General features: G+C 41.8%; 1 protein-coding gene across 10 annotated transcripts in view; it reads right to left on the bottom strand.

Annotated features, from left to right (window-relative positions):
- elavl4 (ELAV like neuron-specific RNA binding protein 4) overlaps nucleotides 1-20,413 on the bottom strand; it is a 72,238-nt gene that overhangs the window by 34,949 nt on the left and 16,876 nt on the right. For 6 of the 10 annotated variants that reach the window (XM_082956856.1, XM_082956857.1, XM_082956855.1 and 3 more), the window contains 2 exons: nucleotides 5,902-5,988; nucleotides 291-531 (listed from right to left, as the gene is read on the bottom strand). In XM_082956856.1, the coding sequence (XP_082812982.1) occupies nucleotides 291-531; nucleotides 5,902-5,988 (328 nt within the window). Of the gene's footprint in view, nucleotides 1-290; nucleotides 532-5,901; nucleotides 5,989-17,622; nucleotides 17,772-18,851; nucleotides 19,234-20,413 lie in introns of those variants that run through there. The other 4 variants (XM_082956859.1, XM_082956858.1, XM_082956861.1 and 1 more) reach the window with 4 other exon arrangements.

The following is a 20,413-nucleotide window of genomic DNA, read 5'->3' as shown; positions in this document are numbered from 1 at the left end:
ATCTCAGAGCAGCCTCCCCCATCCATCTGCTATACCACCCACACAGCCACTAGGCTGGGATTAGAGGCATGATTAGCTCGGAAGTGCTGCTTAAACACCCCTGTGCCACATAGCACTGGGTTTCTTCACTTTGCTGCTCACCGGCCAGTTCCAGGCCAAGCCCCATCCTCCTGCTCTGCAGTAACCAGCTGGAGTACTTCCCGGGATCATAGGCCTCTGGCACCATGCCATCCCACCCTGTACCACACCCACCCACTTCCTTTCTTCCCATGGCCTGTGTTTCATCGTACCTGTGATCTTGTCGCGGACCAGTTTGCAGGACTCAATCTCTCCGATGCTGCCGAACAGGCTGCGGAACTCCTCCTGGGTCATGTTCTGGGGCAGGTAGTTGACAATGAGGTTGGTCTTGCTGTCGTCGGTGGGGCCTCCAGTTTGCATGGGTGAAGGGCAGCTGCGGCTGTTGCTGGACGGCCCGTTAGCCGTGGTGCCGTTGGGGCCGTTCGTCACCTGAGGCTCCATGTTGCTGATTATCTGAGGGAGGGAAGGGTTCGGGAAGAAGAACAATCAAAGGGGAGGTAGGAGGTACGGCATCTCAATCTGAGAACCATGATTCATTATTGGACCTCACATAAACACAGTAAACATCGAATCTACATTCCAGGCCATCAAAACTCAGACAAAAGAAAGACCAAGTTTAACTCACAGTATGAGACCATAAAGTAAACACTATATGTACACATGCAACTTAAACTCCTACATATTCATGCAGACATAGCTGTTAGAGACATGAGTGATATTTTTGAGTTCTTCTCTGTGCTTTGATAGCTGGTGCAGTTAGAGAGCGGTAAAAATTTGAGCGATTCAGCGGGGCACTGCTGTCTGTCACAGGGAACATTTACGGCTGGTTTTGCAGTGTGCTTTAAGAGCAGGTGTTTGAAGTAGAGCTTGCTGGCCCTTGAGGGAGGAGGCACTGAGGAAAGGCAGTCTGATGTGCTTATCTACTGGTAAACACTTATTTCAAGATCCTAAGACTGCCACCAAATATATTCACCCATTAGCATAAAATCTGTGTGTTTAATGGTATTATCTGATTCTCGGTTACAGTCAGTTGATTTCCATCATCCACTTACACAGAGAAGCTGAGCCTAAGAGGTTTATGGAAGGTCTGTGTGAGGTGTGGCGTGTTTGTGTTTGGAGATATAGGGTGACAGAATAGGAACCTCAGGGTGCCTGCTGTTAAAGGCATCTGCCCCACATGGGGGTGAAAACACCCCAAACAAGGTTCTTTGAAAGGTAAACTTGATGGGCTTTTAACTAAAGAAGACGACATAGGGAAATGTAGCAGTGTGAACAACAGCCAGAGCACCGATTTACTTTTCTGTGTTTTATTGAAAGTCTGTACCAGAGACACTGGGGAGTGGCTGTGTAGACTCTGAGTTTAATCTGTCAGTGTCTGTACAACACAACTATACAAAATCATTAAAGCTGCAAAATGTAACTTTTTGGGAGACCCGACCAAATTCACACAGAAATGTGAGCTATAGATCTGTCATTCTCATTGAACGCAAATCTAAGTAACGGTAGATCTGTACTGTGCACTATTTCTATCCTTCCCGTTCTTAAGTTTCGCTTTTGCGTCTTTTACTTAAGGTTTTGTACACCAGCTTCAAACAGCTGAAAATATATCTTTGGTTATTGAAAAAATATTTCACAGCGGTTTGGATTGTACAATGATTCTCTACATTATACAATGCTTGTTTGGTCACAAACTAAATGAACTATTAGAATTCTACCAATGAGGAAATGGCAGAGCGATTTCTGCATATTGCACCTTTAACAAAGAACCTTGGAAAAAAACACAGGTAAACACTTCCTGAGGTGAACCAAAATGAACTAACGGTTGTATAAAGCTCACCTCTAAAATGAATGACTGTAGTTAATTTGGTGTCATTTAAAACCTGTTAGGGATAGGGGGCAGTATTTACACAACCGGATAAAAAACGTACCCGATTTAATCTGGTTACTACTCCTGCCCAGTAACTAGAATATGCATATAATTGTTTGATTTGGATAGAAAACACCCTAAAGTTTCTAAAACTGTTTGAATGGTGTCTGTGAGTATAACAGAACTCATATGGCAGTCAAAACCCTGAGACAAATCCTGACAGGAAACTGAAATCTGATGTGTGGATATCACTTCAAACATTTGCCATTGAAACACACAGGGACTTGTGAATCATTTAGCACTTCCTATGGCTTCCACTAGATGTCCCCAGTCTTTACAAAGTGGTTTGAGTCTTCTATGGTAGTAACTGACCCAAAGAGAGGCTGTTTATCTTGGTCACAGGGGATGGGCCATTACCATTGTGACGTCGGCGCCCATGGGTACTCTCCCATTTCGAAACGTTTTGAAAAACAATGCAACCGTCCCAATGGAATATTATTGAAGCCCTGGTTGAAAAAGCCCCTAAAGATTTATGTTATACAACGTTTGACATGTTTGAACGAACTTAATTATATATTTTTTGCTCATTCCTGACGACAAGTCAGACGCACACGGTACATTTTCACTAGCCTTCGGAGCGCGCTAACACTATTGGGACATAAATTATTAACTTTTTTGAACAAAACTACATTTGTTATGGACCTGGGATTCCTAGAAGTGCCTTCTGATAAAGATAATCAAAGGTAAGGGATTATTTACAATAGTATTTTTGATGGTTGATCGTTCCAAGATGGCTCCAACATTTATAGCCTAGACTTTTTTTCTGGGCATACCACGTCGTTTATTGCAAAGTGTGATTTCCCAGTAAAGTTATTTTTAAATCTGGCAAAGCCATGGCATTCAAGACATGTTAATCTATAAGTCTTTGAATGACAATATTACATTTTAACAATGTTTTCGAATAGTAATTTAGTAAATTGTAGCGCTAATTCACCGGAAGCATTTAAGGGAAAAGATTTTCTGAACGTCATGCGCCGATGTAAAATGCTGTTTTTATATATAAATATGAACTTTATCGAACAAAAAATGCATGTGTTGTGTAACATGATGTCCTAGGAGTGTCATCTGATGAAGGTTGTCAAAGGTTAGTGCTGCATTTAGCTGTGTTTTGGGTATTTGTGATGCATGCTAGTTGCTTTGAAAATGGCTGTGTGATTATTTCTGGCTGGGTACTCTGCTGACATAATCTAATGTTTTGCTTTTGCTGAAAAGCCTTTTTGAAATCGGACAACGTGGTTCGATTCAGGAGAGGTGTATCTATAAAACGGTGTAAAATAGTCATATGTTTGAGAAATTGAAGTTATAGCATTTATGAGGTTTTGCATTTAGCGCGACGCGATTCCACTGGCTGTTGATTAGGGTGGGACGCAAGCGTCCCACTGGCCCAGACAGGTTTTAAATAAAGATCTAAAAGATGAGGAAAATAGGATACATGTTCCTGCTGTTTGAATCAAAAGTGAATCAAAATCATAGAAAAGGAAAGATCTTCGCACAGGTTTGGGTATATTTATTTATATATATATACCGTAAAAAAGTTGCGGCTTATAATCCGGAATTTACCGTAAATTCTTATAGTCCAACTTATAGTCCGGAATTTACGGTATATATATATACATATATACATATATATATACCGTAAATTCCGGACTATAAGCCGCAACTTTCTTCCCAGGCTTTGAACCTCGCGGCTTAAACAATGACGCGGCTAATATATGGATTTTTCCCGCTTTCAATTTTCCCAAAAAACACATTCTGTGACGTGCTCAGTTTTTTGGCGGCATGAAGCTTTAATTAGACCAATGAAATTGTCAAATGGGTTAAGGTCAAACAACTTTTTTGTTTACTGTTTAGATTAAATCGAGCGCTCTCAAACTACCCATCATTCTGATTACGGTAGTCATTTTGTCACCCTCATCATGGCAAAGACACGGAGAAATGCATATGATGCAGCTATATATATATATATATATATATATATATATATATAACATTGAAGTTTGTACCTCTATTCAAAACCAGCATATTTAGAAAGGTTTCCCCATCTGACTGTAGCTAAGTTAATGTTTTGATAGCAATGATGTTGTTGAAAACTGCTCTAAAAACTAAAATAGACAATATTTTATCACAATATTCTGAACAATCATTATCAGTCACATAGATCTCAACTCTATTGTTTTCTCCTTTGGTTTTCTAACACGATCCTCAAGCCTGAGACATACATTATCTACAGTGGAGGAGGGTATATCATAAATAAACTTGAATGTGAATCATTTCAGCCTCCATCTTCTCATTCCACACACACCAGTCTACTTTACAATGGAACAACACACAAGATAATGCCTGGAGCCCACAGCAGAATACAAACAGAGAACCGCCTCTTTAAAAGCGCTCATGATCTATTCTGCATGCAAATTGTGCTTTTGACAGTATCCTCACCACTCCACCAAAGAGGGACCACGGAGACAGCGAGGAAGAAGATATAAAGTACCTAGCAGTAACAAAGTTGATTGGGGGGCCTTATTAAATTTGTTTACACTTCCTGCTGAGCTTCATTCTGTCAAAAATACTTTCAACTCCATGGGACGTGTGCTTTGAGTTTTCACCAGAAAAAGAAAATGGCTACCTTTAATTACCCAAGACCCGTCAGTTAGATTGACCAATTATAATTTCTACCCCCTGCCACCGGCACTACCCATGCTCAGCTGTCCATTGTGCCTCAGTGACTGGATATCTCTGCTCTCCCACAGAGTAGCCCAGTACTGAGAAAGGCAATATCTCCATGGTCTCTCTGGGTTCCTGGCCGAGGCACTACAGCGCACAAGCAAAGCCTTCAAAGGAGCTCTACCATCAGCCTGAGGACAGACACCAGGCCTACTGATTCAACAGAACGCTAGCTAGCTAACACTAGCTTCAGATTAGAGCTTGTTTCCCCTGACCGGGCTGAAACACAATGCTGGATTTACAGCCTCCATTAATGCCACTGGGCATGGTGTGTGGGAGGGACCTGCTTCCTCTGGACTAAAATGGAGGCCTTAGTGGGTTCAGAGTGTAGGAAATAAATATTGGTTCATGAATCTAATGTGTGTGAGTCATGCAAGGCGTGAGTAAGGCAGTGTCTCTGGAGGCTGTGTCTGTGTGGAGGAAGACGGAGGGGATAGAGGTCCATTAGAAGAGGTTAAAGTTCACCCCTTTAGATGAGTGAGTCGACAAAAACAGATCATCCAGGCCTATCCTTAATACTTATGTAGCAGTGATTTAATGTCATGGGTTTTTATTATCGAGGATTTTGTTGTGTATTATTTAGATTTGAAATAAGATTGTATTTATGTGACTATGAAACAGTACCTCAGATTGGGAGTGAGGTAAGAAGTGATTTGCAAGGCTGGAATATTTTCGAATATTGTACATCACAACTTGACAAAATGCATACATTTTCCATTACCTATACTGTCTTCATTATTCAATAAATAACACACCAGATGCAAAAACAAAATTACAGAATTGGAAATATATAGCCGACATAAAAACATTTGGATGCAAATTTTAGAGCATTTATATTTATAGGACCTAAAACATGTACATTTTAAGGTTGATGAATGGTTAAAGCATTACAATTTTACATCCAATATTGTAAAGATTCACATATTTATATTATATATAAAGCTATATTTACTCTCCATATTTTTTCCATTCACAGTAAATCAATCAGCATCCTCCAAGCACACAGTACATTAGGTTGGCAGAAAAAGTAGCTGGCGCAGTGTGTCTGCCTGGCCGGCCTGCATCAGGGCCCCTCCCCTCTGGCCTAGCAGACAGACAGGCCTGCTCCTTCAGCAGCACTGTCATCACCATTGGTAATGTCGTGTAAAAAGCCATTTTTGTGGCTGTCTCCTTACCATCTTTGGCTGTGTCAGCAATCCCTTCTCTGCCCAGCCCTGTAGCTGCGGGAGTTCTGCCTGACGCCACTGTGTCTCTGTCGATCCCTAGGAGGTTTCAGGGTCAAGATTTAACATGCTTGTTTTTCTACACAGGCCTTACGGTCACCAGCCACACTAAAACACACAGGTGGCTTTGCTTCCTTCCAGATAGGGGTTGGTTTCTGTATAGGAATACTGCTCATTGAGACCTGGGTATAATTCAGATAAGGGGCAATTACTGTAATGTTGGTGTTGAGTATGACGTGGTCTATTTAGGGAGAGGAGGATAGACCTGACTTGGGAACAATGGTGACCTCTGTAGCATTAATGATGTGGATATCCCTCTCACTCCTGGTGAGTAAACAAGCCCCTTGACAAAGACAGCTCTTCAAATGAGCTGCGGGCTGCAGGCAGCAGCATCCTCTGCAGAATATAGAGCTGAAGCTGTAACACCAGTAGCTAAAACAGCCAATTTAGGAGGAGAGGATTTTGAGGCTGAGCTCTTGCTTCATTTACTCTCCCAGACAGAGGGATGAGAAGGTAGAGGAATGCAATGGGATGTAACCAGTCAGGGTCAGGTGATGGAGGAGACCATTCATCCTCTAGGGGGTGTTATTGGGGTTCCAGATGAGAATGGACTGTCAGCTGAAGAGGGGAATTGGAAATAGGGAGGGGCAGCTTGTGTATGGTGACAGGTTGGCGTGTGTCAGGATGTTTGGGTTGATAATTTGGGGAATGTAAATTGAGCCAATGAATTATGGGTACATTTCCTTTACCAGATGCCACCTCTGTTTTAGTTTAGGTGAAGACCGAAGGTTATAGCAACATCTTACAGCTTTAGAATATAAAGAACACACTGTATTACACATTCATCTTTGGGGGATTAATACTTAAGGTAATATACATTTTTGATCTAGCTTTTTCTTATGATCTAGATTTTCCCATTCACAGGGATTCAGATGAAACAATACACTGCTTGAGTCAACCTGAACCATCATATACACAGGATTTGTCAAAGTGAATACAGGTATGACACAGACACTTATTTTTAGCCAAAGAAACCAGCATGGGCTGGACAGCCTTAAATAGATATGCCCCCAAGGCTTGGATACCCCGTGGACATAAGAGGTCACCCAATATGGTGGACCAACGTCCATTTTAAAGGAGAGGGCATATTGAACTAGCAACATCCTTTTTTCCATTGAGTTTTAATCTCATTTCAAATTTGGAAAGCTAACCTGAAAAGAGATGTTAAACAAAGGTGAAACATTAAAAGCATTTTTCACCCCATCTGCTATGGATAGCTTTAAATGGGCGCGTCTAAAAATGAATGGTTTTGCCAAAGTAAGCATAATATCCAGCATGTTCAAATGAGGTCCCAAAACATGGTGAAAAGCAGCAAGCAGGTGTAGGACTAAACATTGGCTATGGTTTCCAAAACATTTTAGCAAATGGTGTACTACCCACTCTACTGAGAGGTTGTTGGTAGTATTGCAGCAAAAGGGTAGTTTGTGTTCCTTTTGTATTTACATATTGTAGCTACAATATTAACTCTATGCAAACAAATATCTATTCTAAAACCAATTTCCAAGCAAGCATACAGTTGCTGAAATATTGAGAGATTTTAGTGGGTATTAGATATACGATAAAGACTTATGGTAGCTGAAACCTACATTCTATTGTTTTATAACCAGTACCATAACAGATATACAGCCAAGTGTATCAATACAGCCACTAATAATGACTATCTCCCTCTTTCTATGTCTGTCTGCCTCGCTCCAGTATGAACACACACACACACACACACACACACACACACACACACACACACACACACACACACACACACACACACACACACACTTCCTGATAACATCTCAAATAATATTCAAATGAAGGGACAGTGCAATTACATTTAAAAAAAACAACAGATGAGCAATCGCTCATGGGTACAATTTCAATTATTCAGGGAATACATTTTGGTTGTGCGCAGCAGACATTAGACAGAGTTATTATATAATCAATATACTCTCTAGTGTGTCAAATATTTGACACCCTGTAAGGGCTCCCCATCTCCTTGAGCTCCTGAGGTGAGCGGTGTGTGTCTGGTATGGCAGTCATGTAGAAAATGTTATAACTGCCCACAGAGGACATTATCTCCCTCCGCAGCCTGCGTCATCTAGCAAATCTCACATGACCAGAAGCCTCTCCTCTGCCACGGTGACACTGTAAAAGCGCCACTTTACTGCCAGGCAGACCTCCCCTGCCCAAACGAGCTTAGACAATCAATTTCCCGTGACTTTGCTGGGATGGATGCGGATAGGAGACACTGCAGTGGATCAGAATGCGGCAGTAGTATAATTGAACTGATAGCGCCTGGCACAAAATGGAGGTCAGTTGGATGGTTGTTTGTGATTTCAATGTCTCGCCACATCCCAGCATTCTCCTATATGCTAGAACAGAGGATGACCCCAACAGGATATTATACACTGACTCATTAGACTATCAGTAAAATTATCCTTTCAGATTTTCCTGTTTACATGGACATGTTCAATCATAAAACACGGAATGAAATCCAATCTGTTAAATATTTAATATTTCTGAATCAAAGGGTTGTCCATTGTACAGTAAAGTATTCTGTAATTCTGTCCTCTAACAAGCACACTAACACAGTGAAAGGTCATAGTGTCCTCGATCCATTGAAATGCTCATTTCAAGAAGAGGGTAGGTCACAAACTCAACCATTGAAACCCCAGCATGCCACAACTCCCTCAAAGTGCTTCAGAGTAAGAGGGAACTTGAGTTATCAAAGCGATTCAGACACATTTATATGGTTTTTGTATCTTAACTCCAGGTCAGTGAAGTTCCCTCCATGCTATAGATTTTTTTCTCCATCTTTTTATTTTTCGTTGCCTCTCCAGTCATCCTGCAGGTCAGACGGAAGCTGGGTCGGATCAATCAGGAAAGTAATCTGGAACACCTTGCGCCGCACCCGCCTGACTCCACCAACATCGATCCGCATCTACTTTGCCAAATTGATTTTTTCTCCCCTTCTCTGTGTGACTCAGAATAATAAATGTTTCAGTGCTGTATGTAAGCAATTTTTCATTTCACTTTGCTTGACTTTTTCCCCTTATGATGTCCACTGTTTTATAGGATCGATAGAACTTTCCCAGAACCCTTTCTTGGCCTCTCCACTGAGTAATCTACGTACACTCTCTAGGGTCAAAGGTCAGGAGATGAGAAGGCAACGCGCCGCTATTAATTGCAGAAGATGTCTGCAGCAGAGTCAAGCTCTTTAAATATCACAGCTACATCTAGTCTAATCTCAGAGTACCTTGGAGACATCAGTCTTACATTGTTTCAATTTCATTAATTCTCTATTATATAGTCCAACTGTAGACACTTATATAAATCTCAGAATGTATCCTCAAAACATACACTGGTTATAGAATAAATATGAAATGCATCCAAGGTCTGCTTCTAGAAGGTCATAGCCTGACATTCTTTGACCATGGGCTAAATCTCAGATCCGACAGCTAAGTCTGTCTGTGTTACTCTCCACTTCTGAAAGCACCATCAAATGGACTTCTCACTCTAACTCACTGGCTGTTAAAGCTTTCTGCTAGCATCTTAAATCACCCTCTCCTTCTTCCCAGCTCTGAGCGTAATTGGAAAAACAACTTATCTTTTAAAAAAGCAAACACTAAAGCACAAGTAAACGTCCGCCAGACTACTTTCAGGAAAGTTCAAATTGCAAACAAAAGACCACTTAATAACCACTAGAAGGGAAACATTGGGAGAGCCTGAAACTTTTTCCTACACAACTGAATTATAATTAGGCCTGAATTCAATCAAAATGTAATCTAGCTTCTCTGCAGTGAGCTTTTTCCTGATTTGTTTTCGTGGCATTGGAGTTGTAAACTGCCTTAGTCTAGAGAATGAGCAGCCCACAGACAGTGACCATAGAGACCTACGGGCCGCAGTCTCCTGCCACTGCCAAACCCTAGGTGGACTCAAGCCATTTGTACATTGGCTAAACCCCAACTCTGCACCAATGCATGGAAGCAGAAAATTGGTGAGCATCTTGATTCTGAGATGACACTTCAATGTGTGTGGCTCCACTGACCTGTGCTATCCTTCCCTCCCCTGAAGTGGTGTGAGAACTCCTGGCCACCTGTCTGGCAGCTTGGCCGTACCCTGTACCCTAGGCGTACATGTTCGGCCCCAGCCCTGGGCCCAGGGGCCTCTGGAGGTCCTGTCCATGAGCCAGCATGGGGAGAGGAGCTGTGATATCCATAGGCTGCAAAAGGCCAGCTGAGACTGAACTCTGAACACAGTGGTCCACTCAGAGGGCCTCACAGCCTCATCACTGACAAAACATCAATACTACATGTGCAGTGGTCTAATCATACCGCTCATGTGGGATATTAATGTTCCCTTAATAGGTTATTAAGTCTTCGTGACAGATTACATTATTTCATTTAATACAGTTTAACTAAAGGAGAGAGAGAGAAAGAAATACCACCCATGTCTGCTAACCCCAGTCCTAAGGCTGATTCCCAATGACAGGGTCAATACACTGTCACCCCTCACTACGCACACACCCGCGCCACTCTATCACTACTACATGATTGGACCCTCATCTACACAAGTGGGATACTTCTGAATGAAGGTGACTACAGTACAATGCAGCCTTGGTTTGTATTCGTTCGTATTTTAAGTGAAAGCTCATTACCATCTTGAGGTTGTTTTTAGCCAGTGTAGAAGCCATGGTTCCACTGCATCAGCACCCGGTGTCAGATCACTGCACCTGTAAAGGCATCAATGTTCCTGACCAACAATAAGCGTCTCTCCTTGCTCGTAAGGTCTAAAATAGAAATGATATGTAAAAACCCCAGCCTAGTTGTAATTAAATATTTACATTTTTTTGTTCAAATTAGAATGAACTAATGTACTTTGGATTCTAGTTCATCAAACCTTTGCACACGCCTAAACACTATCCCCTGGATGTACTTTTAATTAATGCTGATTTGAAGCCAGGATGAGTCATATCTGCTTGGGTAAAACAGGTATAGATGTACAAATAGCCTGTAGGTAAAAGACCAGAAACTAAGCTGCACCAGGGCAAAGCCTATAAGACAGAGAGGGAGAGTCCCAGGCTCCCTGCACACACACACACACACACACACACACACAGAGGCCCAGCCAGAGCAGAGCAAGGCTCCTCCTAATCTAATCACTGCCTATGATCTCTGCTGCCCCATCAGCTGCTTCCCAGGCTGCCTGCCTGCTTGTGTGTTTCCAATGACCAGAATGTGTGCCTGCCTTCTCCTGACAGTCAGGGGCCTTGCAGCTCACACAGGAAGCTAAATCACACAGACACCAGCCGTTGCACAGGGCTTCATTCCAAGGCCCATGATAACAGTACATTGCTAGGAGCTAATCTGGTTATTGATTAGGATCTGAACTCGAGCTCATATAATCAAATAGCTGCAAGACGAAAGGACATGTCATCTATCTTAAGTAAATAATACAATCGAAAATACGGAAAAGCAAGCACCTGGATGGAGACAGTTAATACATTATTTGAGAAGAGCAGGAGAGACAGATTCATTACATATAATGTCCTTGTATGACAGTTGAATGTACAGTATGTTCTGTATTAGCATCCATTGTTATATCTATCCATGTGCAGTACATTTAATTGTACTGGTACTAATCATACTATACAAGCTCTATGAGTCATATTCATATAAAAAAGTGCATCTGTGAAACTAATCCTCAAATTTTTTGTGTTATAATATACTAACTTGGAGCATATTAGGTCATTAGAAAATTGGAAACAGATTTCAATATTTAAAAAAAAATCTACTCAAATTTAGCTTCTGCTGCAGTGAGAAGACAAAGCCTAAATGTATACTCACAGCTAAGATTACCCCTCCAGCATATCAACTAAACCATAAAATGTGGCATGCATTCAAAATAGAAGATTAATCTCCTTCTGCCGTGGTACAGTGTAATTGAAAATGCCCACAGGAGACTATCTATGTTCATATAGTATGTGCCAGAAAATATAGGGCTATTTCCATGGAAAATTCTGGAATGGAGTTTTATATCAATAGCATGGCGGGGAGACATGTATTTGGAAGATATAGATGTCTACCATCTGCTCTCTCTGGATCTCAAATTGATGGTTCTGTTAATTGCTTCAAATGTTTATCTGTCTTGATAGATATCTGTAGTAAAATTCATATTTCCATCTAGTTTGAGAAGAACATTTTACCGCTGATATGAAGGGAATAGGCCAGCGTTTTTCAAACTTGGTCCTGGGGGGTGCACATTTTAGTTTTTGCCCTAGTACTACACAGCTGATTCAAATAATGAACTAATCATCAAGCTTTGATTCTTTGAATCAGCTGTGTAGTTCTAGGGCAAAAACCAAAACTTGCACCCCTTGGGGTCCCCAGGATAGAGTTTGGGAAACACTGGTATAGGCATTGACAGGATGAATCCCTTTCCCAGATAACAAAACCTCTGATGGCAGTGGAATTGTTCCATGTCATTTCAGATAGCCATGACACTCACCATCTCAGATTGTTCTGAAATTGTGTCTGTAGTTAGAAACATGTATGATTTGCATTCCTGAAGCATTATTTTGTTGGCATTTTATTTTATCTCAGATAAATTAAGCTAATTGATTGCACACAAATTAGACATTCTAATTTATAGGATTCAAATATGTATTTATTTTTGGGGGGATGCAATTAGTTTAATTTCTCAAATTCAATAAAATGATGTTTCAGGAATGCTAATTGTATCTGTTATGAACTACAGAAACGATTTTAGAACAATCTGAGATGGTGGGTGTTGAAATCCTCTTCCTTGTGCTTTTTGAGGTGGAACGACCTAGTGATCAAATCTCATCGCACTCATGCTTGCCTCAGCTTTTGACAGCGATAGAAAAATAATGGTATGAACCATATACTTTTAGGCAGTAACGCTTTTATGTTCTCAATAGGGATTGAGGAAGCATCTGTCAGTTCCACCACCCTGACCCCTTGTCTGTGGGTACCCTGTCCGCTACGGGTCTGTGGGTACCCTGTCCGCTACGGGTCTGTGGGTACCCTGTCCGCTACGGGTCTGTGGGTACCCTGTCCGCTACGGGTCTGTGGGTACCCTGTCCGCTACGGGTCTGTGGGTACCCTGTCCGCTACGGGTCTGTGGGTACCCTGTCCGCTACGGGTCTGTGGGTACCCTGTCCGCTACGGGTCTGTGGGCAGATCTGACTAGGAAATGTACTTCCTTCCTCCTTCCATCTCATTCTTAATCCTCCTCCCCTTTCTTTCTCTTGACCTACAGCAAGTAGAAACAGAATATTTCCCCCTGTTTATATTTACAGTACTAGGATTTGATGGTGCAGACTGTGTGTAAAGATGTAGGGAAGCAATAGGCCTAATGTGCGTTGTTTGTAATCCAACCAGCAGTGCCATTTTGTTGCATGTTGTTATGTTGTATGTTAAATGTATAATTCATCCGGCAACAGAAATATAAATGTTTGATGCCTTCCAGGCTGTGAAAAAAATCCCCTGTTGGAGGGATGACCTTGAAACGTCCTTTATCATCACAGTAACTGGCCACTTTACTTGGCAACGTTGAACAACGAGCCGGAGCAACTGCTAACGATACCAAGCCTACTGCTGCTGCTGCTGCTGCTGCTTTCTTTTCTCCTTTTCCTGGGATGCAAAATGTAGATCAGAGGAGTGTGCGGTTTGGGCAGTCTCAGGAGTAACTGCCACTCAAATCCAAAAGTATGTAACACACAAAACACACGGAATACAGAGGAGGATGAAGAAAGAGAAGAGTAGAAATATGGAAGTCAGCGTTCTACTTCCATCTTTGAATGAACAGAGATATAGAGAGGATATATTAATATCTATCTATTTCCTTACTTTCCTTTAGTATATTTACTCAGAAAAGCAGGAGCAACAAACAACAAGTGCATGACCCTGTGTTTGCTACCGGGTTGTTTGCGCTAAGAATTTGTAGCTGATTATTGTCTGTCTGTGGTACTTTCAATTTCCACCAAAGGAATTAGACTTGTATTTGTGAAGTCAGTTCCCCTCACAGCTGAATTCCTTCATCTTTCCTTTCTAAAGGGGAAATTTAAATAAATAAATAAAATATATCATTGTGGAAGCCTATTCCATTTTTAACTAAAACGTTTTGTTGATATTCATGTACGTTTAGTCTTCACACAAAAGGAATATTTAATAACAAAGCCATATATTTGAGACAATGGTTCAGAGCGGCTTATTCAAATGGGCATTAGCTCATTAGTTCCTACTGTTTTTGTCTGAGTATAGGCCAAGGTACGTTGAAAATGAGTGTTTTTCTTGCTTACATTAGTAATATTGATAACACCAAAACATTTATAGGGAGACGTATTCATGCTTATGGGATTAAACTGTGTTATAATTTCCTTGCTTTCCAATTCATTCAAATGCATAGTGTTATCAATAAAACAAAAAGCTTTTTTGAATCAATTATAAACGAGAGACATTTATGGCATAAGTTTGAAATTAAAATGTGAACCTACTTTACAAAGCAAATGTTCTACTATATGTGATTTATCATCCTGCTTTAAATCTCAATCCAAATGAATTACTATAGATCCCCCCTTCAGGGCATAAATAATCAAAACATGCAATTATTTAACAAATCACCACTTTGATTAAGATACTGCCATGTTAGTGACTATGCCTGACTGGAAGCAGGAAGGAGATAGATGATTGAGAGGACACCAACATGAACATGTGGCATTTCTGCTGGGAGTTGCATGTGAATAATTACCCACGCTGCTCAGGGACTGGAGATTCAGTCCAAGTCTTCTCATAGGCACGGTAGCATGTCAACAGCAACAACACGATCACATCTCACACAAAACATTGGAGAGCTGCGGGGTGTTTATTTGTCCACATCTGGCTATTCAACGGTTCTACAGATTGCTTCAGATCTAAGGGCGAGGCATGTGGTCAGTTATATTGCTGTAATTAATGGTTAGATGCCTCTATGATAGGGATGGTACCGAATATTGATATTATGCGCTGATTACAGATCGGTAGATGTAAACTGCCCTGTTGAGTAATGGCAAAGTATTCCACTGTCCATTTTAGTCAGCCTCATCTCCTCTCTTAATTTGTCTAGTTAATCCGGCTCTCAGTTGTCTATGTACATCTGGACACTTGTCAGTTGTACTTCTTTTCAACTCTATGAACAACTGCATCTGCACAGCATAGGATACAATACATTAACTACAAGACATCCATGACAAAAAAAAACAATGTTTTAGCAGTTTATTTCCTATTCAGTATTATATTGCAGCCAATATGTTACTGTTTATCATGCAACTATCATGTCATCCTTTCAAATACATCCCATTGTTACATGTATAAAAATGTAACCATGATATTTCATACCTGATTGGATGGATGGAAACAGCACTCAGCAAGCTGAACTTTACCTTTACATGTTTGATTTGAGTACACTATTCTCAAGAGCACTACTCTCAAGGGCACAGAATCTAAGGCGGAGCACGCTAATTTAATCACCTCAAACCACCGCCGAGGTTGTTCGGCAGAACCTCTACTAGCTTTAATACTGTTCTTACACCCATACTTATACCTCCTTCACCATTACCTGATTCAGGTAGAAATAAATCATTGTATTCTTCCAGGAGGACCTTGCCTCACCTATAGATCCTATCGCTGTTTGAGGCAATACTGGTCCGTTTTAGAATGACTTCTCTTCACAACAATGGTAGCGTAGCCTAAGCAAAGAGAACACAACCTGATCTTATAAAATATGATTCTTATTCGTCTCTTTACCCTCTCTCACTCCCTGTCCAACTGTGAGAATCTGAGAGCCCCGTTGACACTCCACTGTTATGTGTGTTAGCACCATCAAGTGCAAACTCTCCCACCTTCTGAACCACTCGCCACAGCTCTTTACTCACCCCCAGTTCTCCCACTAAGGTCAGCAGCCCCCTCCTCTACCCACACCAGTCTGTGGCATACCATCCAGCTGCTCACAAAACCCTACTTTATATTAATCTGAGTATCTCTACTATTAGCATTGATATGTAACCTTGGTGCTGGATAGTAAAGATTGCACCCTGAGTGTTGTAACTCTAATGGAAGGCAGTAGAAGTGTGGTGACACTGCCCAGTGTTTGAGCCCCTCTGACAGACAGCAGGGTGCTGCTCGATGAGGAGCGCGCTCAGTTCCACACCGTAAACACTAACGTTAGATATCCCCCCCCCTCTCTCTCTCCTTCCTTCTATCACTCCCAACGCCCACGCCTCCCTCCTTTAGTACTGAGTTACTGGCAAACCCCTCCATCACTACGCTACAGAGAGCAGTCAGGGAGACAGGGTGCTATCGCTGTCACCATGGTTGGGAATTGCTTTCTTTTCAATTAGCATTTTGATTGCACGGAAAAGCCCACACACAAACGATCAAATATTCACTTCGAAAAATGAATAATGCTTCCCACATTCAAGATGCTAATATGGAAGCTGGCAAATTCCCTTTGTGACAGGGACAACATTTTAAAAGCAGGATAATGCCATTTTAACATTTTATTCAGCTTATTATTAACAGCATACAGTAAAATAATGTTTGATATGTCTATGGAAATGTAGACGTCAGGGAAAACAGCCTCTGTGAGTGCAGAAAGGTTTTACAAAAATATGTGTTTGTTGATTTGGTTAGTCAGCCCTGCCACTTGGCTGTATGTTGTTGTTGTGGATGGATCAGAGTTAAACTGAGTCCCTGGCAGGCACTCCCTCCCACCAGCCGGGGGACAGCCCGGGGAGGAAGTGACTCTGAGCCCTTTGTCAACAATGGATGCACAAACATCCACCATGCAGCACAGACAAGAGCTACCAGCAGTGTCAGAGGCAGAAGCAGAGGAGGCACAGGCAATTCTTTAAAAACCTGTCTAAGTGAGGGGAAATGTACACCAATGCAGGCATGCATATCACACACACACACACACACACACACACACACACACACACACACACACACACACACACACACACACACACACACACACACACACACACACACACACACACACACACACACACACACACACACACACACACACATCTCCCTCTGATACACTACACATTCACAAACGCTATTCACAACCGTAGGCCTACAGTACATACACTGTCAAACATTACAAAAATAAAACCTACCAAAATGTGCACTATAAAACATGAATATACCAAACCTACAAAAGTACAATCAACTATTTACAACGAACAACATCATGAACAATATCATGCAGGCAAAATATCAGATAAAACAATGTACTTTACGTTTGCTGTGCACAGGTAACATGAACAGTTTACGATTGTGCAAACCTACAGGGAGGCCAGGAGATTCACGCACCACTTCATGGTCGTAAAATGGGTGTCGATCCCCGAAACCTCTCCACTGCCCCTCGCCTCCATGCTTTTCCTCTCAGAGCAATGACTATACCCATCGCCTTCTCCCAAAACTGGATGAATAACACCCCATTAACTGTTAGGGAAGGAAGGCACACTGAGTGAGGCATGGTGCTACTGCTGCAGGCTGTCGGATGGATGCAAGGACACAACAAGCAGCTGGCAGGCTGCAGCCTCCTTACCATTTTAAACCCATTCCACTCCATTTGTGAGCCGGCAGCTGTTTTCTCTCCCCAGCGCCTGAGCAAATTTCCCCCTCACTTGGAGCTCTCTCTCTTGCTTTCTCGCTCTGTGATGGTCAGACAGTAGGCGGCTTGTGAAAGCAGGCATTCCCTTCTTCCAGAGCGGCTGGGTGAGAATGTAAAAGGCTGCAGCCCCCTCCCCAGTCTCCTCCTCATCTGTGAGGTCAGAGCTCCCCTTTCTCTGGAAGCGTGTGCTGCAGCATTCTCACTGGCTCCTGCGCCTGTCTTTCCAGCCCACTCCTCCACAAAGTTAACACATTCACTCTGGTAGCCTCACAGATGCAAGGAGCGCTTGGCAAAGAAAAGCTTTTTGGTACCAGCAAAGCAATCAATCGCTGCTAAGGTCTTTGCTTGAGTGAGCACAAAGAGTGATTGCACCCTCAGGCACTATGGTAATAGGATGCCTGAACAGCACTATGTATATAAATTAGCTATTACTGCATGCATGATTAAGTCTGCAAATACACACTACCCTAGTTGTATACATTCATATGTGCTCATATTTATTGCATGTATCTTATTCAAATAAGGATGCGAATCCAGTTAAAACGTATGTCATTTACAATTCATGAAAAATATCATTAGATATTGCTAAAACAAATTCAAAATACAAATGTTATATAGCCTAATTTTAAGTTGCAGTTATTTAAAAAATAAATTGGCTGTTAACCCAAGGCTGGCTTAGCTGTTAGTTAACACAGCCTACTAATGATATGCATATAGCTATCTATTTTAACAGTGCATTGTGAGTGAATGAATGTAGCGGTGTCCTCTATGTTTTTAGTGTATGCAATATAACGGTCTGACTTTTAGAAGTGTGTGATGTGAGAATGTATGTGTGTGATCGTTTTAATATAAGGTAAAGCCAAAGAAAAATGTCCATCCTGGATGGACAATAAAGTTTTATTCTATACTCACGTCAAACTGTAAATCTCACACACACCTGCAGGAGCGATACATCTAGAAACAACAAAGCGCCCCAAAAATTGGGATAGGCTCCCTACGGATTCAAACACAAACCCCATACGGAAGTGTATCACCTGGCTAGGCTACTGCTGCAGAGGTGCAATGATGACGGTGACTCAAAGCAGTTCATTAAATGTAGATAAATAACGAGATAGATAAGACAGATGCCTTAGCATAGGCTAAACAAATTGTTCCCTACTCACCATGACCATTCTTGTTTTAGATTGAGGAGGATAAAGCGAAAGGAGAGCAGCAAGTATTTAGTCTTCGTGTGGATAAAGAAAATCGGTTGCTAAAGGAGTCGATCCTAGTGCTGGGCGCGCGTGGTCCCAATGACAATCGGATAAAGAAGGCGCGTGTGAGTGGATGAACGTGAGCCTGCAGTGTGTGCAGCGTGTCAGAGGCGAGCCGTGGGTGGAAATCTCTGCGGGAGCGTCGGAGAAAAGAAACGGTCCCAAAAAATAAAACAAAACTAAAAGGGTAAGTCTTCACTGAAAGGAAACAGCTAATGCAAGCATCCCTTTTCCTTCAAACCATTTATGGGTTATTCAGTCTGTATGGTTTAGAATCTCATTGGCTGCGATAGAGCGGGGAAGGGGTGGCGCGCTAGTGGAGGAGAGTGTTGGGGGAGGGCTAGAGACGGAGCAGCAGGGAACTACGGGGGGCGATGGTACCGACGTAAGATGCTATTTATATTACGCACTACAACATCTACAGTATTCATCTAACCTCCAAGCGAAGGCAGAGAAGTTAATTGGCAGCTGTAACATGGAGCAAGGTAACCAATAACCACCCCACACACGGTGTGATGAGGTTTTGTAGCCTACATGGATGGAGACCTAGCACCATTAACATTATATAGAGAAGTACAGTAGCATGGCATTACACAGTAGTATATCTGCCCTTTTGATGTTGATGATTTTGTTAATGTTACAGCCTTGCCCCAGCTTGCCCCTCTATACCCCCTGCTCCCTCCTGTCTTTTCTGTGAGCTTCAACCACATGTGCTTCCCTTCACAGCTGCACGCAAGCACCATCAATAATTACAGCTCTGTGGTTGTAGTGCTCTGGTGGGAGGACTTTGGTACCTGGGTAGGGGATGCATCACATCCCATACCTATAAGCCTACTACTAGGCAGGGCAAACCCGTTTAGGTGATTTCTGCTATATCACCCAAATAAATAAATCACAGCACGTTTTTGGACTGATTAAGTACAATACTGTCTTGTTTTGTATGCTTTGTACAAAATAATAAAACGCAGAACTACAGGATGTTTCTTAACATAACTCTTTATTAACTAGCTACAACTGCATGTTCGCCTATCTCCAACCACGATCAACTGGCCATGACCTAACAGTCTGGGTGGTCTTAACCAATCACCGCACAGTAGGATACGGCGGTAAAATGCATCCAATTATAATTCGGTATGTATTCACATATGAATATTACAAATACCATCGGAAATTAATGCTGAAAGTTACATTTGTATTCCTAAAACTTAAGTTGAAAATAATGCTGTAGCTGCTTCCTGTTGACAATACATTTTGACAAATAGCCCAATGTAAAAACACAGTTTTAAAGTGTCCAAATGAATAACCAATATGCAGAAACAGTAGTACACTACATGACCAAATGTATGTGAACACCTGCACGTCGAACATCTCATTCCAAAAATCATGGGCATTAATATGGAGTTGGTCCCCCTTTGCGGCTATAAAGGCCTCCACTCTCTGGGAAGGCTTTCCCTAGATGTTGGAACATTGCT

This window comes from Salmo salar, chromosome 10 (assembly GCF_965601325.2).
Source record: "Salmo salar chromosome 10, fSalSal1, whole genome shotgun sequence".
NCBI lineage: Eukaryota > Metazoa > Chordata > Actinopteri > Salmoniformes > Salmonidae > Salmo > Salmo salar.
The sequence above is the reverse complement of the archived record's forward strand: the minus strand, read 5'-3'. Positions and strand labels throughout refer to the sequence as shown.